General features: G+C 40.0%; 1 protein-coding gene across 1 annotated transcript in view; it reads left to right on the top strand.

Annotated features, from left to right (window-relative positions):
- The window catches only part of THSD7B (thrombospondin type 1 domain containing 7B), a 760,515-nt gene that overhangs the window by 489,279 nt on the left and 247,454 nt on the right, over positions 1 to 23,782 (top strand). Inside the window, exon 14 of the mRNA XM_073647255.1 lies at positions 15,321 to 15,584. Coding sequence (XP_073503356.1) covers positions 15,321 to 15,584 — 264 coding nt within the window. The remainder of the gene's footprint in view (positions 1 to 15,320; positions 15,585 to 23,782) is intronic.

Raw genomic sequence — 23,782 nt, 5'->3', positions numbered from 1 at the left:
TACCTGGCCAGACACAACAATATAGGGAAGCCCTTTTTTTCTTAATTATTCCATGAATTTCATGAAATAATTAAAAAAAAAAAAACGTGGAGCTTCTCCCTATTTTTGTGTCCAGCCAGGTACAACTAGGCAACTGGGGGATGGAATCTGCAGCGCAGGGAGGCCCAAGCTTTCTGCCCCCCCCGCTGAAAATTGCAGTCCGCGGCCGCCCCGGAAAATGGCGCGTTCATAGAAGCTGGATGCTGTACCTGGCTGGCATACAAAAATATGGCGAAGCCCACGTCAAAAGTTTTGGGAAAAATTTATTAAAAAATAAATAATAATTTAGGGACTGCATCTTTATTAAGTCCTCAAATGTCATTTAGTGTTAAAATAAAGGATTTATTTAAAAAAAAATTGGCGTGGGGTTCCCCGTAATTTTAGTCTCTAGCGGAGGTTAAGCAGACGGCTGGGGGCTGATATTAATAGCTCAGGAAGGGTGCCATGAATATTGGCCCCCTCCCAGGCTAGAAACACCAGCCGTCAGCCGCCCCAGAAATGGCGCATCCATAGGATGCGCCAATTCTGGCACTTAGCCTCGCTCTTCCACGCTGCCCTGGTGCGGTGGCAGGGGGTAATAGTGGTGGGGTTCATGTCAGCGCCAGCTGCCATGAAGCCCAGGTTAGTAATGATGGGCGTCTATAAGACACCCCCATTACTAACCTACAAAGTGTTAAAAAGAAAAAACACACTACACCCAGAAAAAAATAATTTATTTGAAATAAAACACACCATTTTATTTAATTCTTAGTTTACTAAAAAAAAAATAGTTACCTGTCCACGTTCCTGCGCTGATCTCCCATGCACAGCTGTCACATCTGGAGATGGTGACAGCTGTGCATGGCTGCTGTAAGCTCACGCTGCCGGGAACACGTCCGCTCCCGGCAGCGGGAGCCACTGACTGAGGTCACCGGAGTGCATTCAGGCAGCGCAGCTCCGGAGACCTCCTTTACGGCAGTGCTGTACCGTGGGAATTTCTCACGATACAGCAGTGCCGTAAAGGAGCTAACCGGAGCAGCGCTGCCTGAACTCCAGTGAACCCGCTTATGCAATGACGGGGCTGCTTTACGGCCCCGTCATTCTAGCGGCGGCAGCGGTTCAGAGTGGTCACATTCTATGTGGCTGCTCTGAACTGGAGATCTTCGTGGGACACTCGTGGACTGCTACGGAGGGGTAAGGATAAGGTTGTGGTTTATTATTTTATATTTTATTACAGGAGATCGATGGCTTCGGGGAATTAGGTGTCTAGGTGAGTATAGGTGTAGTTTTTTATTTTTTACTTTATTTTAGGTGGCGATCGGCGGGGACAGGTAATGTATAAACTAATTTATTGTAGGCAACCACTGGCCACCAATGACATGTATTTAAAATTTATTGGGGACACAGTAGGGCAATTTAAATAGCAGGATCAGGCTGATGGGAACTACTGCTCCCATCGAGCTGATCCTGCTGGCACGAGTGGACGGGGGACAGACATAGGCCGATGGGAGTAGTAGTGTCACATCGGCCTATGTCTGCCTGCACGCACAGACACCCCGCACACACACCCGCACACACACACCCCGCACACACACACACCCCGAACACACACACACCCCGCACACACACACACCCCGCACACACACCCGCACACACACATCCCGCACACACACACACCCCGCACACACTAATCATGACGGGTCTGGGAGGTGAGGCTGACCTGTGCGGCCGTGGGAAAGTTGATGTGAGTTCATGCAGTCAAGCATGAACTCACATGAACCCTCTGAGGGTACCGCGGCTACTTCAAATGAACAGCTGATCGGCATCACCTGATACCTCAGCTGTTCATTTGAAATAACCGGCGGGAAAGCGCAGCACAGAACGGGAAAGCCGGCGGTGAAGTCTTTTCACTGCCGGCTTCCCCGCCCGGGTCCTTCGCTCCTTGGTGCTGCGCTCCCCGCCCGGTCCTAATTTACGATTGGGATTGGAGGTGGCGAGGGGAGCGGAGGATCGGGGTGGGAGGCTGCGGGGAAGCAGTATGGGGCTGCGTGATTGTTTAAAAGCCGGCGGCTTTTTACCGCGCGCCGGCTTTTAAACAATCAGGAGAATTCTCCCACGCTGGGATGGCATTCTGATGACAGGCTGGATCGCAGCTGAGCGCTGCCATCCAGCTTGTCATCCTTCACAGACACTGCAGAGCGCAGGCATTATGGGAACTTCCGATTCCGGTATTCGATATTATAAAAGTATCGGAATTAAGTATCGGAATTCCGATACAGTGAATATCGGCCGATACCCGATATTTCAGTATCGGAATGCTCAACACTATTCATTACATTACTGATCCTGAGTTACATCCTGTATTATACTCCAGAGCTGCACTCACTATTCTGCTGGTGCAGTCACTGTGTACATACATTACATTACTGATCCTGAGTTACATCCTGTATTATACTCCAGAGCTGCACTCACTATTCTGCTGGTGCAGTCACTGTGTACATACATTACAGTACTGATCCTGAGTTACATAAAGTATTATACTCCAGAGCTGCACTCACTATTCTGCTGGTGGAGTCACTGTGTACATACATTACATTACTGATCCTGTGCTGATCCTGAGTTACATCCTGTATTATACTCCAGAGCTGCACTCACTATTCTGCTGGTGCAGTCACTGTGTACATACATTACATTACTGATCCTGTACTGATCCTGAGTTACATCAAGTATTATACTCCAGAGCTGCACTCACTATTCTGCTGGTGCAGTCACTGTATACATACATTACATTACTCATCCTGTACTGATCCTGAGTTACATCCTGTATTATACCCCAGAGCTGCACTCACTATTCTGCTGGTGCAGTCACTGTGTACATACATTACATTACTGATCCTGAGTTACATCCTGTATTATACTCCAGAGCTGCACTCACTATTCTGCTGGTTTTGTCACTGTGTACATACATTACATTACTGATCCTGTACTGATCCTGAGTTACATCCTGTATTATACCCCAGAGCTGCACTCACTATTCTGCTGGTGCAGTCACTGTGTACATACATTACATTACTGATCCTGTACTGATCCAGAGTTCCATCCTGTATTATACTCCAGAGCTGCACTCACTATTCTGCTGGTGCAGTCACTGTATACATACATTACATTACTGATCCTGAGTTACATCCTGTATTTTACCCCAGAGCTGCACTCACTATTCTGCTGGTGCAGTCACTGTGTACATACATTACATTACTGATCCTGAGTTACATCCTGTATTATACCCCAGAGCTGCACTCACTATTCTGCTGGTGCAGTCACTGTGTACATACATTACATTACTGATCCTGAGTTACATCCTGTATTATACTCCAGAGCTGCACTCACTATTCTGCTGGTGCAGTCACTGTGTACATACATTACATTACTGATCCTGAGTTACATCCTGTATTATACTCCAGAGCTGCACTCACTATTCTGCTGGTGCAGTCACTGTGTACATACATTACATTACTGATCCTGAGTTACATCCTGTATTATACTCCAGAGCTGCACTCACTATTCTGCTGGTGCAGTCACTGTGTACATACATTACTGATCCTCAGTTACCTCCTGTATTATACTCCAGAGCTGCACTCACTATTCTGCTGGTGCAGTCACTGTGTACATACATTACATTACTGATCCTGAGTTACATCCTGTATTATACTCCAGAGCTGCACTCACTATTCTGCTGGTGCAGTCACTGTGTACATACATTACATTACTGATCCTGAGTTACATCCTATATTATACTCCAGAGCTGCACTCACTATTCTGCTGGTGCAGTCACTGTGTACATACATTACATTACTGATCCTGAGTTACATCCTGTATTATACTCCAGAGCTGCACTCACTATTCTGCTGGTGCAGTCACTGTGTACATACATTACTGATCCTCAGTTACATCCTGTATTATACTCCAGAGCTGCACTCACTATTCTGCTGGTGCAGTCACTGTGTACATACATTACATTACTGATCCTGAGTTACATCCTGTATTATACTCCAGAGCTGCACTCACTATTCTGCTGGTGCAGTCACTGTGTACATACATTACATTACTGATCCTGAGTTACATCCTGTATTATACTCCAGAGCTGCACTCACTATTCTGCTGGTGCAGTCACTGTGTACATACATTACTGATCCTCAGTTACATCCTGTATTATACTCCAGAGCTGCACTCACTATTCTGCTGGTGCAGTCACTGTGTACATACATTACATTACTGATCCTGAGTTACATCCTGTATTATACTCCAGAGCTGCACTCACTATTCTGCTGGTGCAGTCACTGTGTACATACATTACTGATCCTCAGTTACCTCCTGTATTATACTCCAGAGCTGCACTCACTATTCTGCTGGTGCAGTCACTGTGTACATACATTACATTACTGATCCTGAGTTACATCCTGTATTATACTCCAGAGCTGCACTCACTATTCTGCTGGTGCAGTCACTGTGTACATACATTACATTACTGATCCTGAGTTACATCCTGTATTATACTCCAGAGCTGCACTCACTATTCTGCTGGTACAGTCACTGTGTACATACATTACTGATCCTCAGTTACCTCCTGTATTATACTCCAGAGCTGCACTCACTATTCTGCTGGTGCAGTCACTGTGTGCATACATTACATTACTGATCCTGAGTTACATCCTGTATTATACTCCAGAGCTGCACTCACTATTCTGCTGGTTCAGTCACTGTGTACATACATTACTGATCCTCAGTTACATCCTGTATTATACTCCAGAGCTGCACTCACTATTCTGCTGGTGTAGTCACTGTGTACATACATTACATTACTGATCCTGAGTTACATCCTGTATTATACTCCAGAGCTGCACTCACTATTCTGCTGGTGCAGTCACTGTGTACATACATTACATTACTGATCCTGAGTTACCTCCTGTATTATACTCCAGAGCTGCACTCACTATTCTGCTGGTGCAGTCACTGTGTACATACATTACATTACTGATCCTGAGTTATATCCTGTATTATACTCCAGAGCTGCACTCACTATTCTGCTGGTGCAGTCACTGTGTACATACATTACATTACTGATCCTGAGTTACATCCTGTATTATACTCCAGAGCTGCACTCACTATTTTGCTGGTGCAGTCACTGTATACATACATTACATTACTGATCCTGAGTCACATCCTGTATTATCCTCCAGAGCTGCACTCACTATTCTGCTGGTGCAGTCACTGTGTACATACATTACATTACTGATCCTGAGTTACATCCTGTATTATACTCCAGAGCTGCACTCACTATTCTGCTGGTGCAGTCACTGTGTACATACATTACTGATCCTCAGTTACCTCCTGTATTATACTCCAGAGCTGCACCCACTATTCTGCTGGTGCAGTCACTGTGTGCATACATTACATTACTGATCCTGAGTTACATCCTGTATTATACTCCAGAGCTGCACTCACTATTCTGCTGGTTCAGTCACTGTGTACATACATTACTGATCCTCAGTTACATCCTGTATTATACTCCAGAGCTGCACTCACTATTCTGCTGGTGTAGTCACTGTGTACATACATTACATTACTGATCCTGAGTTACATCCTGTATTATACTCCAGAGCTGCACTCACTATTCTGCTGGTGCAGTCACTGTGTACATACATTACATTACTGATCCTGAGTTACCTCCTGTATTATATTCCAGAGCTGCACTCACTATTCTGCTGGTGCAGTCACTGTGTACATACATTACATTACTGATCCTGAGTTATATCCTGTATTATACTCCAGAGCTGCACTCACTATTCTGCTGGTGCAGTCACTGTGTACATACATTACATTACTGATCCTGAGTTACATCCTGTATTATCCTCCAGAGCTGCACTCACTATTCTGCTGGTGCAGTCACTGTGTACATACATTACATTACTGATCCTGAGTTACATCCTGTATTATACTCCAGAGCTGCACTCACTATTTTGCTGGTGCAGTCACTGTATACATACATTACATTACTGATCCTGAGTTACATCCTGTATTATACTCCAGAGCTGCACTCACTATTCTGCTGGTGCAGTCACTGTGTACATACATTACTGATCCTGAGTTACATCCTGTATTATCCTCCAGAGCTGCACTCACTATTCTGCTGGTGCAGTCACTGTGTACATACATTACATTACTGATCCTGAGTTACCTCCTGTATTATACTCCAGAGCTGCACTCACTATTCTGCTGGTGCAGTCACTGTGTACATACATTACATTACTGATCCTGAGTTACCTCCTGTATTATACTCCAGAGCTGCACTCACTATTCTGCTGGTGCAGTCACTGTGTACATACATTACATTACTGATCCTCAGTTACCTCCTGTATTATATACTCCAGATATATATAGAGATATATAGATATACAGTAAATGTATAATGATGGTCATATGAACCTTTATTAAAGGGGTTGTCCGGTCTTAAGCTACAAGTCTGCAGTCACTTCATGTGGCTGCAGACTTGCAAATCCTCACATAGTGCACACTGCACTCTGTGAGGATATTCCAGTGCCGGCGCCTGGAGCGGGCGGACAGATGACTGCGAGTATATGATTTGCATACTTCCGGTCACATTCTGACTGTGTCTGGCCTCTCTCAATACACTTGCACTGAGCGCCGCCGCACCCATGTCGTCTGCACATGATCGCATGTATACAAATCACATACTTGTGGTCACGGCAGCACCGGAGAATCCTCACAGCGTGCAGTGACAGAGTGACACATAGTGACCGCAGACTCGGAGCTTGAGAGCGGACAACCCCTTTAATGCAGGAAGCTGACGGACATTCCATATATAAAGACCACTAATCCCAGGTGCGATCTGCAATGCTACATCACTTTCTGCTTCACCATCTCTTACCTAGTAAATACCGAATATAACGGATTTGTGCACCGCCATACTTAGCGTCCTCCTGAGATACAGCTGTTGTGTCCCGCTGTGATGTTAATTATGCTTAGTAGATTAATTTACTGCAGGAATCCCGTCTACAACTGATGTAATTAACAATAAATTACTTTTCTGTTAACTGAATAGTAATATTAGCGCACAATGAGAGATGAACCTGTTTGCCAGCACTTCATTCCTTCTGCCGGAGGACACCCTGCGCTTGTTCCCATAGCCAAGAGAAGCTGACCGCCAACCTGCAGCCTATACATCTCCATAGCTGGGGGACAGGCACCATGTGCCCAGAGCTCTCTAATCACGTTCCCAAATCCTCAGGGATTTGCTTTACGGCAAAGCTGTAGACAGGAAACGGCCCATTAACTTCTATGGAAAATGACAGAATGCATGCTCTGTGATCTGTGCAGAGATGACTGTGCAGGATGAGGTGGTGGGGGTGAGCTGTGACACCACCTATTGTGAATGGTGGATCCTGTGTTATCTACTGTATATAGAGGTGTTATCAGTGATTGTACAGGAGGAGGTGAGCTGTGACATCATCTATTGTAAATGGTGGATCCTGTGTTATCAGCTGTATATAGAGGTATTATCAGTCATTGTACAGGAGGAGGCGGAGGTGAGCTGTGACATCACCTATTGTGAATGGTGGATCCTGTGTTATCTACTGTATATAGAGGTGTTATCAGTGATTGTACAGGAGGAGGTGAGCTGTGACATCATCTATTGTAAATGGTGGATCCTGTGTTATCAGCTGTATATAGAGGTATTATCAGTCATTGTACAGGAGGCGGCGGAGGTGAGCTGTGACATCACCTATTGTGAATGGTGGATCCTGTGTTATCAGCTGTATATAAAGGTGTTTTCAGTCATTGTACTGGAGGAGGAGGTGAGCTGTGACATCATCTATTGTGAAAGGTGGATCCTGTGTTATCTACTGTATATAGAGGTGTTATCAGTCATTGTGCAGGAGGAGGTGAGCTGTGACATCATCTATTGTGAATGGTGGATCGTGTCTCATCAGTTGTATATAGAGGTGTTATCCGTCATTATACAGGTGGAGGAGGTGAGCTGTGACATCTATTGTGAATGGTGGATCCTGTGTCATCAGCTGTATATAGAGGTGTTATCCGTCATTATACAGGAGGTGAGCTGTGACATCATCTATTGTGAAAGGTGGGTTCTATGTTATCTCCTGTAAATAGAGGTGTTATCAGTTATTGTACAGGAGGGGGAGGAGGTGAGCTGTGACATGAGCTATTGTGAATGGTGGATCCTGTGTTATGAGCGGTATATAGAGTTATCAGTCATTGTACAGGAGGAGGTGAGCTGTGACATCACCTATTGTGAATGGTTGATCCTGTGTTACCTATTGTATATAGAGGTGATATATTTCATTGTACCAGAGGAGGAGGTGAGCTGTGACATCACCTATTGTGAATGGTTGATCCTGTGTTACCTATTGTATATAGAGGTGATATATTTCATTGTACCAGAGGAGGAGGTGAGCTGTGACGTCACCTATTGTGAATGGTGGATCCTGTGTTACCTAATGTATAGAGGTGATATCTGTCATTATACAGGAGGAGGAGGTGAGCTGTGACATCACCTATTGTGTTATCTACCCTACATTGAGGTGTTATGTGTGGTTGTAATCGTCTGATAACAATGAGAATAAAGGCATGGAAATGATTGATGCAATTAACATTAGTCACACAATTAAACATGATCTATAGATCCAAAATTGTATTAATCATGTGCCAGTTCAGTGAGCTCTGACACATCATATGCTCTCACTTGTTGGTTTGTTGCCTATATTTGAATGTCATCCATTTAAAAGCTTCCCTCTGTGTCTGTGTTCATACGTGATTTTTCCTGAGGAAGAAGTGTGTTTATACTCCGAAACGTGTAGAATAAAACCGCATTCTTATTATTTCCTGGCATTTGTCGTCTTCAATAATCAGCAGCGTGGAATAACTCCACAAACCTTTCCATACCTTCATGTCAATTGGTTTAAAGACCCGTGGACTCGCAGCAGCTGAAAAATATCCTAATACACATAAATCTGCAGATCAGGTTAGCACAATCTGATATTTAATTTTAATGGTTGTCGGATAAGACCCTATTTGAGCCATTTTCTCTCCAACCTCTTTACCAAAAATGAGAATACTGAGAAGTGATCACTGCAAAATGGGAAATGTCAGTCTAGTTTAAAGCTCAGTGGATCGTGTGAAAATTGCAAGTTTTTGGGATCGATCGATCATTCTAGATGGTGATCTGGAAAATGTAAATATCAGATTCTTTAAAACTTGATATAAACATTCAGTCAGTTACTGATGACACTTTCCATTTGTCCAAGATAAGAAAAATTGTTTTTTTTTGTCTATGCAGAAACAGCACAATCTGTTCAAGTGAAATACTGCAATGCCAAGCACATCCCAGGGGGAAAAAAAAAAAAAAAAAGGAGACGCCCTTATTAAACTGTGAATATCCCCTTGAAAAATGGCTCATTTAGTCCATTATCAGACAATTATAATCTCACTTTGGCTTTGATATTAGTGGGATTGTTGCCATGTTCTTATACCCATAGAGGTTAATTGGCCACTCACTGCAGCATAAGTCGTCATAGAGGTACACGGGGTCCCCGTATACAGTGCTGGACAGTAGGCACGCCTTATGCCATTGTATTGTTCTCCTTTAAGGGCATGCCTCCATAATATCACATACCATAGATCCTGCTGCTGTTCCTCTAAGATTCATACAGAACTACCTCAGTATGTCGTCTGTGTTCGATGTCTATAAAATGCAGATGTTTGACCAAGCCTATTATGTTAGAAACTTGATGACTCAATGGCCTTAAAGGATTTGTACCTTCTTCACAAGTTATCTACTCTCCACAGAATAGATAAAAAGTTTGCTTGGTCTCCCACCAATCCCGATAATGGGGTCTTATCTGAATTTCATTGTATTCACCTGTCCCAGCTTCAGCACTGGGATATGTTTCCTTCTTCACCGATGGTTGTCTCCCTCTGTTCCCCTAATCCGGCACGCACCTCCGATGACACATGCTTAGTACTTATTGTCCAGCTCACTCAGCGGTGTACCTCCAGAGTATTCAGGTAGTTCAGCATCATTGCCACTAAAACGTGCCTTGACTTTGTTCTGTATGTCAAGACAAGCCCAGCTCTGCTTTACTGCTGAGCTCTATTTTATATCTCCCAAAGTCTCTCGACACTCATTTCTCCCATCCTGCATACTCGACTCTGCTATTCCAAAGGTACCATACTGAGCACACAACTTTTCTGTTTTACAAACAAGTTTGCAATCCTGCATACCCTTCTTCTGTCCAGTATATGCAGCTCTTCTGTTCCACATCTAATGTGCTGTCTGCACATTCAGCTCTGCTATTCCTCATTCCAAGGTGCCATCCAACCTAACCAGCTCTGGTAACTGCGCCATCGAGTATATTCAGTTTGTCTGTTCTTCATCTAATCAACGTCTGCGGTCTGGGCTGCTCTTCAAGAACTATAGCTTAAAGATATGGAATATATGATTCATTGTCTATGGGACTGCTAGAGATTAGCCATAGGGAGTGAAGTAGTGAGTGGAGATGCACAACCTTGACAGCTGTTCTATTCAGACATGGCTGTGCAGAGCCCTGTTTTTGGGATTGGTGGAGTCCTGAGTGATAAAACATCAGGTAATCACCTATTCTCTGGATTCTTGAAAAGGGGATCCTCTACCGATGAACAAGGTGAGTAAATATAAAACTTCACATTTATTGCGAATGGATTAAAACAGTAAATAGTGAAGATCATAAATCCAGATGAGACCTGACCAACCTACACGTTTCGGCGTATAGCCTCGCTGAAAAGCGTAGGTTAATCAGGTCTCGTGTGAATTTGTGGTCTTCACTATCTTGTGTTTTAATCCATTAGCAATAAAGGTGACGTTTTATATTTACTCACCTGTTCATCGCTGGAGGGTCCCCTTTTCTTCAAGCATGCTTCTCCGGAGCCCTGAGTTGGGTGGCTCCGTGCGATGACTCCATGCCGTGTAGCACAGGTGCATCATTCTCTGGTGAGCTGACTCACCTTCCTTGTTTCTCTGCATTTGACAATCCTATGGATTGGTACATACAGTCATGGCCATAAGTGTTGGCACCCTTGAAATTGTTCCAGAAAATAAAGTATTTCTCCCAGAAAATTATTGCACTTAAAGATGTTTTGTTACACACATGTTTATTTCCTTTGTGTGTATTGGAACAACACAGAAAAACTGAGAAAGTAAAGACAAGTTGGACATAATTTCACAGAAAACCCCAAAAATGGCATCTTTCCAAAAATATGTGTAAACAACTTTGCTTCAAGCATGTGATGCTCATTCAAACTCACGCGCAATATGAAAATCACACCGGAAACCAGATGAAAAAGGGAAAAGTTGACTCAATTTTTGCATTGTTTGCGTGCCACACTAAGCATAGAGAACAAAGAGAGGAGAAGAGAACTGTCTGAGGACTTGAGAACCAAAATTGTTAAACAATATCAACAATCTCAAGGTTACAAGTCCATATCAAGAGATCTTGATGTTCCTTTGTCCACGGTGCGCAACATAATCAAGAAGTTTACCACCCATGGCACTGTAGCTAATCTCCCTGGATGTGAACGGCAGAGAAAAATTGATGAAAGGTTGCAAAGCAGGACAGTTTGGATGGTGGATAAGCAGCCCCAATCAGATTCCAAAGAAATTCAAGCTGTCCTGCAGGCTTGGGGTGCATCAGTGTCAGTGCTAACTATCTGGCGACATTTGAATGAAATGAAACTCTATGGCAGGAGACCCAGGAGGACCCCACTGCTGACAGAGACCTAAAAAAGCTAGACTACATTTTGACAAAATGTACGTGAGTAAGCCAAAATCCTTCTGGGAAAGCGTCTTGTGGGCAGATGAAACCAAGATAGAGCTTTTTGGTAAAGCACATCATTCTACTGTTTACCGAAAATGGAATGAGGCCTACAAAGAAAAGAACACAGTACCTACAGTCAAATATGGTGGAGGTTCAAAGATGTTTTGAGGTTGTCTTGCTGCCTTTGTCACTGAGTGCCTTGACTGTGTGGAAGGCATCAGAGAATCTGAAGATTACTAAAGGATTTTGGGTCGCAATGTCAGTGTTAGAAAGCTTGGTTTGCATCCTAGGTCATGGGTCTTCCAGCAGGACAATGACCCCAAACATACTTCAAGAAGCCCCCAGAAATTGAAGGAAACAAAGCGCTGGAGAGATCTGAAGTGGCAGCAATGAGTCCGGATCTAAACCCCATTGAACACCTGTGGATAGATCTTAAAATTGCTGTTGGGAGAAGGCACTTTCAACAGTAAAATTTTTTACAAATTTCCGTCACATGCTGCAGATTTTCAGCCGCGACTTTAGTCTTGAAAGGGTAGAATCTGGAAAAAAAATTGCATGTGAATTTTGCTGTGTATTGGACAAGGATTTGCTGCCAAATCCACACCATTATATTTCTAACACACGTCGATGATGCTTGATACAATCAGAACAGTTTGCTACCGAACTAATGCTTAGACTAACCATACAGATCTGGATTTTATGACCCAACAGCAGCTCCAGTAACCCGTTCCACTTGATCTTACAGCAAGTTTTTCAACTCCAGTTCATTACAAGCCTTAATGAATCTATAACTCTGACTTGATTAGAAGATCCAGCCGGCGTATAAATCCAACTTCATTAGAACAAACAGCATAAAACATCAATAAAAAAAAACATAAAAAGCATAATCCTTCTCCGCTTCACCTTCATGGGCTTTAAAACTTCAAAAAGAATTGTGTACAGAAATTCTCAGCTCCACGTTAAATTTCATTTATTGCTTCTGTGTAAAATACAGCCGCCGCCGGGGACAGCAGAGAATTGTGAATAACGCTTGAAATGTTTATTGAAAACAAAGCAGAGTAATTGTTTTACACGTGGCATGTAATTGAGGAACATAAATAGCCCCCATAACCTGCGTATTAGGAAAGTGGCACAATGGCGTTCAGTGCCCATTCTTTGATTTACGCCTGGTCTTTCCCTTTCCCTTTATTCATGATTAACCATTCCTGTGCAGCGTCTTTTCCAATGAGTAATTCCATTCTGTATCATCCTCTGAAGCTCTGCTCAGATCCATCTCCAAAAATACAAGGTGGGATGAAAATCAGCATTTTAGGAGTTGAGCAATTAGGGAAATTCTTTTATGCCCTAGGTGGACTATTGACCAAAAAACTCTTGGATTATAGATGTATGCAACCTTACATTTCCAAGAATTTCGCTGACCCCGTTCGTGACCAACCGTTTTTGTAAGTTTGCTTCTTCTATTTCTCACGATACAACATAAGTACTTTATGATCATTTACTTTGCAGGCTGCAATTCATGTCATAATCACTGGATGGTCACATGTAGACACCAATAGCATAAATGACTCCCAACAGAGTATTGTGAAATCATATTACCACCCCCCCCAAGCCGATATTTCCTCTTGGTTCAACTCCAATGAGAATATCATGTAGGACACATCTGTATACGGTGCTGCTCACCATTATTGGCACCCCTTCAGGTTTTTTCATAGACTGTACAATATCTTCAGAAATAATTGAAATGTACCAAAGTTATATATCCTCAGGATTTTTTAATTAGTGGTCCAAAGTAATACAACAATAAAACATTGTTTTTCAACTTCTATGTTGCAATTTCATAGAAGAAACAAAATAAACAGCATGTGCAGCAATACAGGCCCCCCTAATTAATACTTGGTTGCACACCCTTTGGCATTGATGACAGCTTCTTGTAGCCATCTATAAACTTCTTGCACTTCTCAGCTGGAGTTTTCTCCCACTCTTCCTTTTCAGTTTGTTCAAGCTCTTGAATGTTTGCAGGGTTCTTTTTCCCGGTGGCAGATTTCAGTTCACCCCCAAAGGTTTTCAATGGGATTGAGATCATGACTCATTGCTGGCCATTTTAAAATAGTCCATTTTTTGTTTTTCAACCATTCCTATGTACTTTTGGATGTGTGCTTTTGTTCACTGTCTTACTGGAGGACCCATGATCTTCAACTCAAACTAAATTTTCTTACACTGGGTAGGACAGTTTGCCCTACAATCTCTTGATAATTCTCTGATTTCATGATTCCTGTGATACAGTCAAGGCCTCTAGTACCAGACGCAGCAAAGCAACCCCACAGCATTATGGATCCTCCACCATGCTTAACTGTTGCTAAGGTGTTTTCCTTATAAGCGTCATTGTGCTATCTGTAAACAAACTGTTGCTTTGCATTGCCAAAAAGCTCTATTTTTGTTTCATCTGTCCACAGAATATTTTCAGGGTTTGTCAAGGTTCTCTTTGGCAAAGATCAGTCATTCCTTTTTGGGGGGTTTTCAGCAATGGTTTCTTCCTTGGCCTTCGCCCATAAAGCTCTGCTTGTTTTAGTTTGCAGTGTATGGTACTTGTTGAAACCATGACCCCCAGACTGTTCCAGGTTGACCTTCATGTCTTTGATGTGGTGTTTTTTCCACCATTCGCACCAACCGTCGAAGACATTTCTTTTCAATTTTCCTCTTTCCCCCACTTCCAGGGAGGTTCTTGACAGTTCCATGCTTGGCAAACTTCTTAATAACATTGTGCACTGTTATAACTGGGATACCAAAGTCTTTGGAGATGGCCTTATACCCTTTGGTAACTTACTTCCTTCATTGGCACAACATCCTCAGCGGTCATCTTCACTCTTCCATGGAGTCTTCCAGCACCAAAAAATGTATCGTCTGAGGAGCTGACTGGGTCTTTAATGTCTTTGTGACATTAAAGGCCTATTCGTAATCGGAAGACCTGACACAAAATAAAGATGACCGAAGATGACATCGCAAGCCGATGAAAGACCCTGAACAAGAGGGAGGGCTGTGGCAGAGGTGGGACAGGTAAGTATCAGATTATTTTATTTATTTTTTTACACTCTATGTTTATAATGCCCTGGGGCCTTCAGGGCCTTGAGCATAATAAGGAATATTTGATTTGCATCTCAGAATGTCAATGTACATCGAATTTCCTAGCCAAATTCAAGCAAACTGATTAATTCGAATTTCGCCAGCTTCGTTCAAAACTGTTATCCACCCAATTTTTTACAGAAATCTATAACTTATTTTGCCGACGTCCTTGATATGATAACTGCCCTTAAACATTAAGACACCTGAAAAGATAAATATTTGTGCATTTAGCTGAGTTCTCTAACACTTTACATTATTTTAGATTTCATTAATACTATTCCGCTCTGGTTACAGGGAGAAGCAAGAAGCGGGACAGATGTCAGATCGCAGAGGCTTATCCGTTAGTGGAGACAGAGGCGTGCGCCTGTGAAGTATATAAATCTCAGCCGTATGGAAATTGGTCGGACTGCATAATACAAGATGCAAGAAATGAGATGCAGCTGGGAGTGAAAACTCGGGGAAACATGAAAGGCTGCGGCGGAGGCATCCGACTCCGAGCCATCGCTTGTTATGATTTAACTGGCAGAATAGTTGAGCCCACTCTCTGTAGTCATTCTGGTAAGAAGAAATACAGAATTATTTTTAGAGCTGCCATTTATCATTGAATGGTTTTAATTGTGAAGGTGGGGAAAGGATTCATATCCATGTAGTCTTAGTTTTAAACAAACAAAGTTGTCTAACATTTATAAGATCCAGGCCTGTGCCGTGTGGGAAATTCTCAGTCAGCTTCTCCTCTAATTACCAGACTGGATAGGGGGAAGAAGTGCGGAAAAAATCTAACAGTTGAATGCATTAAAGAAGTTGTCCGCTACTTTGACATTGATGTCCTTTCCGTAGGATAGGGCATTAATGTATGATCAGCCGGGGTCCCGCACGCGGCACCCCCACCGATCAGCTGTTATTGGTGCCGGTGGCGGCACCCAGCCGGAAGTTCTTACATGCGATGCTTGGCCGCAGCGGGGTACTACACATCCGCCTCCCATTCAACTGAATTCAAGGGGCAGTATTATAGTAGTTATATTCTTGTACATAGGAGCAGTATTATAGTAGTTATATTCTTGTACATAGGAGCAGTATTATAGTAGTTATATTCTTGTACATAGGAGCAGTATTATAGTAGTTATATTCTTGTACATAGGAGCAGTAATATAGTAGTTATATTCTTGTACATAGGAGCAGTATTATAGTAGTTATATTTTTGTACATAGGGGGCTGTATTATAGTAGTTATATTCTTGTACATAGGGGAAGTATTATAGTAGTTATATTCTTGTATATAGGGGGCAGTATTATAGTAGTTATATTCTTGTACATAGGGGCAGTATTATAGTAGTTATATTCTTGTACATAGGGAGCAGTATTATAGTAGTTATATTCTTGTACATAGGGGCAGTATTATAGTAGTTATATTCTTGAACATAGGAGCAGTATTATAGTAGTTATGTTCTTGTACATAGGGGAAGTATTATAGTAGTTATATTCTTGTACATAGGAGCAGTATTATTGTAGTTATATTCTTGTACATAGGAGCAGTATTATAGTAGTTCTATTCTTGTACATAGGGGGCAGTATTATAGTAGTTATATCCTTGTACATAGGGGCAGTATTATAGTAGTTATATTCTTGTACATAGGAGCAGTATTATAGTAGTTATATTCTTGTACATAGGAGCAGTATTATAGTAGTTCTATTCTTGTACATAGGGGGCTGTATTATAGTAGTTATATTCTTGTACATAGGGGGCTGTATTATAGTAGTTATATTCTTGTACATAGGGGGCAGTATTATAGTAGTTATATTCTTGTACATAGGAGCAGTATTATAGTAGTTATATTTTTGTACATAGGGGGCTGTATTATAGTAGTTATATTCTTGTACATAGGGGAAGTATTATAGTAGTTATATTCTTGTATATAGGGGGCAGTATTATAGTAGTTATATTCTTGTACATAGGAGCAGTATTATAGTAGTTATATTCTTGTACATAGGGAGCAGTATTATAGTAGTTATGTTCTTGTACATAGGGGCAGTATTATTGTAGTTCTTGTACATAGGGGGCGGTATTATAGTAGTTATATTCTTGTACATAGGGGGCAGTATTATAGTAGTTATATTCTTTTACATAGGGGCAGTATTATAGTAGTTATATTCTTGTACATAGGAGCAGTATTATAGTAGTTATATTCTTGTACATAGGAGCAGTATTATAGTAGTTATATTCTTGTACATAGAGGCAGTATTATTGTAGTTTTATTCCTGTACATAGGGGGCAGTATTATAGTAGATATATTCTTGTACATAGGGGCAGTATTATAGTAGTTATATTCTTGTACATAGGAGCAGTATTATAGTAGTTCTATTCTTGTACATAGGGGGCTGTATTATAGTAGTTATATTCTTGTACATAGGGGGCTGTATTATAGTAGTTATATTCTTGTACATAGGGGGCAGTATTATAGTAGTTATATTCTTGTACATAGGAGCAGTATTATAGTAGTTATATTTTTGTACATAGGGGGCTGTATTATAGTAGTTATATTCTTGTACATAGGGGAAGTATTATAGTAGTTATATTCTTGTACATAGAGGCAGTATTATTGTAGTTTTATTCCTGTACATAGGGGGCAGTATTATAGTAGTTATATTCTTGTACATAGGGGGCAGTATTATAGTAGATATATTCTTGTACATAGGGGCAGTATTATAGTAGTTCTATTCTTGTACATAGGGGGCTGTATTATAGTAGTTATATTCTTGTACATAGGGGGCTGTATTATAGTAGTTATATTCTTGTACATAGGGGGCAGTATTATAGTAGTTATATTCTTGTACATAGGAGCAGTATTATAGTAGTTATATTTTTGTACATAAGGGCTGTATTATAGTAGTTATATTCTTGTACATAGGGGAAGTATTATAGTAGTTATATTCTTGTATATAGGGGGCAGTATTATAGTAGTTATATTCCTGTACATAGGAGCAGTATTATAGTAGTTATATTCTTGTACATAGGGAGCAGTATTATAGTAGTTATATTCTTGTACATAGGGGCAGTATTATAGTAGTTATATTCTTATACATAGGAGCAGTATTATAGTAGTTATATTCTTGTACATAGGGGAAGTATTATAGTAGTTATATTCTTGTACATAGGAGCAGTATTATTGTAGTTATATTCTTGTACATAGGGGCAGTATTATAGTAGTTATATTCTTGTACATAGGGGGCAGTATTATAGTAGATATATTGTACATAGGGGCAGTATTATAGTAGTTATATTCTTGTACATAGGGGCAGTATTATAGTAGTTATATTCTTGTACATAGGAGCAGTATTATAGTAGTTATATTCTTGTACATAGGAGCAGTATTATAGTAGTTATATTCTTGTACATAGAGGCAGTATTATTGTAGTTTTATTCCTGTACATAGGGGGCAGTATTATAGTAGTTATATTCTTGTACATAGGGGGCAGTATTATAGTAGATATATTCTTGTACATAGGGGCAGTATTATAGTAGTTATATTCTTGTACATAGGGGCAGTATTATAGTAGTTTTATTCTTGTACATAGGGGCAGTATTATAGTAGTTATATTCTTGTACATGGGGCAGTATTATTGTAGATATATTCTTGTACATAGGGGCAGTATTATAGTAGTTATATTCTTATACATAGGGGCAGTATTATAATAGTTATATTCTTGTACATAGGAGCAGTATTATAGTAGTTATATTCTTGCACATAGGAGCAGTATTATAGTAGTTATATTCTTGTACATAGGGGGCAGTATTATAGTAGTTATATTCTTATACATAGGGGCAGTATTATAATAGTTATAGTCTTGTACATAGGAGCAGTATTATAGTAGTTATATTCTTGTACATAGGAGCAGTATTATAGTAGTTATATTCTTGTACATAGAGGCAGTATTATTGTAGTTTTATTCCTGTACATAGGGGGCAGTATTATAGTAGTTATATTCTTGTACATAGGGGGCAGTATTATAGTAGATATATTCTTGTACATAGGGGCAGTATTATAGTAGTTATATTCTTGTACATAGGGGCAGTATTATAGTAGTTATATTCTTGTACATAGGGGCAGTATTATAGTGGTTATATTCTTGTACATAGGGGCAGTATTATAGTAGTTATATTCTTGTACATGGGGCAGTATTATTGTAGATATATTCTTGTACATAGGGGCAGTATTATAGTAGTTATATTCTTATACATAGGGGCAGTATTATAATAGTTATATTCTTGTACATAGGAGCAGTATTATAGTAGTTATATTCTTGCACATAGGAGCAGTATTATAGTAGTTATATTCTTGTACATAGGGGGCAGTATTATAGTAGTTATATTCTTGTACATAGGGGCAGTATTATAGTAGTTATATTCTTGAACATAGGAGCAGTATTATAGTAGTTATGTTCTTGTACATAGGGGAAGTATTATAGTAGTTATATTCTTGTACATAGGAGCAGTATTATTGTAGTTATATTCTTGTACATAGGAGCAGTATTATAGTAGTTCTATTCTTGTACATAGGGGGCAGTATTATAGTAGTTATATCCTTGTACATAGGGGCAGTATTATAGTAGTTATATTCTTGTACATAGGAGCAGTATTATAGTAGTTATATTCTTGTACATAGGAGCAGTATTATAGTAGTTCTATTCTTGTACATAGGGGGCTGTATTATAGTAGTTATATTCTTGTACATAGGGGGCAGTATTATAGTAGTTATATTCTTGTACATAGGAGCAGTATTATAGTAGTTATATTTTTGTACATAGGGGGCTGTATTATAGTAGTTATATTCTTGTACATAGGGGAAGTATTATAGTAGTTATATTCTTGTATATTGGGGGCAGTATTATAGTAGTTATATTCTTGTACATAGGAGCAGTATTATAGTAGTTATATTCTTGTACATAGGGAGCAGTATTATAGTAGTTATATTCTTGTACATAGGGGCAGTATTATAGTAGTTATATTCTTATACATAGGAGCAGTATTATAGTAGTTATATTCTTGTACATAGGGGAAGTATTATAGTAGTTATATTCTTGTACATAGGAGCAGTATTATTGTAGTTATATTCTTGTACATAGGGGCAGTATTATGGTAGTTATATTCTTGTACATAGGGGGCAGTATTATAGTAGATATATTGTACATAGGGGCAGTATTATAGTAGTTATATTCTTGTACATAGGAGCAGTATTATAGTAGTTATATTCTTGTACATAGGAGCAGTATTATAGTAGTTATATTCTTGTACATAGAGGCAGTATTATTTTAGTTTTATTCCTGTACATAGGGGGCAGTATTATAGTAGTTATATTCTTGTACATAGGGGGCAGTATTATAGTAGATATATTCTTGTACATAGGGGCAGTATTATAGTAGTTATATTCTTGTACATAGGAGCAGTATTATAGTAGTTCTATTCTTGTACATAGGGGGCTGTATTATAGTAGTTATATTCTTGTACATAGGGGGCTGTATTATAGTAGTTATATTCTTGTACATAGGGGGCAGTATTATAGTAGTTATATTCTTGTACATAGGAGCAGTATTATAGTAGTTATATTTTTGTACATAGGGGGCTGTACTATAGTAGTTATATTCTTGTACATAGGGGAAGTATTATAGTAGTTATATTCTTGTACATAGAGGCAGTATTATTGTAGTTTTATTCCTGTACATAGGGGGCAGTATTATAGTAGTTATATTCTTGTACATAGGGGGCAGTATTATAGTAGATATATTCTTGTACATAGGGGCAGTATTATAGTAGTTATATTCTTGTACATAGGAGCAGTATTATAGTAGTTCTATTCTTGTACATAGGGGGCTGTATTATAGTAGTTATATTCTTGTACATAGGGGGCTGTATTATAGTAGTTATATTCTTGTACATAGGGGGCAGTATTATAGTAGTTATATTCTTGTACATAGGAGCAGTATTATAGTAGTTATATTTTTGTACATAAGGGCTGTATTATAGTAGTTATATTCTTGTACATAGGGGAAGTATTATAGTAGTTATATTCTTGTATATAGGGGGCAGTATTATAGTAGTTATATTCCTGTACATAGGAGCAGTATTATAGTAGTTATATTCTTGTACATAGGGAGCAGTATTATAGTAGTTATATTCTTGTACATAGGGGCAGTATTATAGTAGTTATATTCTTATACATAGGAGCAGTATTATAGTAGTTATATTCTTGTACATAGGGGAAGTATTATAGTAGTTATATTCTTGTACATAGGAGCAGTATTATTGTAGTTATATTCTTGTACATAGGGGCAGTATTATAGTAGTTATATTCTTGTACATAGGGGGCAGTATTATAGTAGATATATTGTACATAGGGGCAGTATTATAGTAGTTATATTCTTGTACATAGGGGCAGTATTATAGTAGTTATATTCTTGTACATAGGAGCAGTATTATAGTAGTTATATTCTTGTACATAGGAGCAGTATTATAGTAGTTATATTCTTGTACATAGAGGCAGTATTATTGTAGTTTTATTCCTGTACATAGGGGGCAGTATTATAGTAGTTATATTCTTGTACATAGGGGGCAGTATTATAGTAGATATATTCTTGTACATAGGGGCAGTATTATAGTAGTTATATTCTTGTACATAGGGGCAGTATTATAGTAGTTTTATTCTTGTACATAGGGGCAGTATTATAGTAGTTATATTCTTGTACATGTGGCAGTATTATTGTAGATATATTCTTGTACATAGGGGCAGTATTATAGTAGTTATATTCTTATACATAGGGGCAGTATTATAATAGTTATATTCTTGTACATAGGAGCAGTATTATAGTAGTTATATTCTTGCACATAGGAGCAGTATTATAGTAGTTTTATTCCTGTACATAGGGGGCAGTATTATAGTAGTTATATTCTTGTACATAGGGGGCAGTATTATAGTAGATATATTCTTGTACATAGGGGCAGTATTATAGTAGTTATATTCTTGTACATGGGGCAGTATTATTGTAGATATATTCTTGTACATAGGGGCAGTATTATAGTAGTTATATTCTTATACATAGGGGCAGTATTATAATAGTTATATTCTTGTACATAGGAGCAGTATTGTAGTAGTTATATTCTTGCACATAGGAGCAGTATTATAGTAGTTATATTCTTGTACATAGGGGGCAGTATTATAGTAGTTATATTCTTATACATAGGGGCAGTATTATAATAGTTATAGTCTTGTACATAGGAGCAGTATTATAGTAGTTATATTCTTGTACATAGGAGCAGTATTATAGTAGTTATATTCTTGTACATAGGGGGCAGTATTATAGTAACATTCTTGTGCATAGGAGGCAGTATTATAGTAGTTATATTCTTGTGCATAGGAGCAGTATTATAGTAGTTATATTCTTGTACATAGGGGCAGTATTATAGTAGTTATATTCTTGTACATAGGGGGCAGTATTATAGTAACATTCTTGTATATAGGAGCAGTATTATAGTAGTTATATTCTTGTATATAGGAAGCAGTATTATAGTAGTTATATTCTTGTACATAGGGGGCAGTTGTTATGATCTGCAACATAGGCTAAGGAAAGATGGGGAGAGCTGTCCCTACAGTAAGACTAAGTTGAGTCCCTACGTTGTAGCGGGCGACCTGTTCCTTGTGAACAGACCCGCCTTCGTCCTTGGCTAGTCTGAACGGAGACCTATAGAGAAAGGGAGGGGTCCCTAAAGGAACTAAGGACTGGGACAAAAATGGGACACCTCCTAACAGAAGTTGTTGCAGAGCAAAAGATAAACTGACAAAAAGTACAAGAGGTCCCAGAGGACCAAGCAAACTAGAGAGAGATAGGCACAAAAGCACCAGGCTAGAGAGACAGTCAAAACAACACTGAAGTCCAGCAAAGCCAGAAGGGCGGAGCTGGAATATATAGGCAGCTGGTCACGTGACCGCAAAACACAAGATAGCAAAAACTAACAGGAGGGTTCTAACAGTACCCCCTCTTCTATGAGGATCCTCCGGATCCTCCAGGCCCAGGCCTATCAGGAAACCTCCTGTGGAAAGCTCTGACAAGTCTAGGGGCAGAGACATCATCCGTCCTTACCCAGGAGTTATCCTCGGGACCGAAACCTTTCCAAGCGACGAGATACTGCAATCTCCCTCTATGCCCTCTAGAATTCTGGATACGAGAAATTTCATATTCGCCATCTTCCACCACCGGAGGAACTGTGACAGTGGCGTCCCTATCAGATACATCAGCCTTTTTCAACAAGGAAACATGAAACACCGGATTAATCTTCCAGGAGGTGGGAACCTCCAACCTAACAGCAGACTGGTTAACCACCTGAAGCACTTTAAATGGCCCCACAAACTTCGGACCCAATTTTTTAGAGGCAATCCTCAACCGCAGGTTCTTCGAGGACAACCAAACCATGTCACCCATAGTAAACAAAACCTCTTTACGTTTCCTGTTAAAGTACTTCTTGGACTTTTTGTTAGTCTCTTGAAGGTTACAACGTACATTAGTCCAAACTCTCTCCAAATCACCGGAAAAATTCTCCTGCTCCGGCACCGCCGACCCCAATTTGGAGAACGAACCAAACGACGGATGTCTCCCAGTACAACAAAAAAACGGAGAACACCCAGCAGAGGAGGATGTATGGTTGTTGAGAGCAAATTCTGCGAGTGGCAGAAACTCAGACCACCCCTCTTGATTGTCTGCCACAAAACA

The sequence above is a fragment of the Phyllobates terribilis genome, unplaced genomic scaffold (assembly GCF_046119375.1).
Source record: "Phyllobates terribilis strain yellow unplaced genomic scaffold, ASM4611937v1 Scaffold_9__5_contigs__length_417890890, whole genome shotgun sequence".
NCBI lineage: Eukaryota > Metazoa > Chordata > Amphibia > Anura > Dendrobatidae > Phyllobates > Phyllobates terribilis.
Note: the sequence above shows the minus strand (reverse complement) of the source record. Positions and strands in the feature narration are given on the sequence as shown.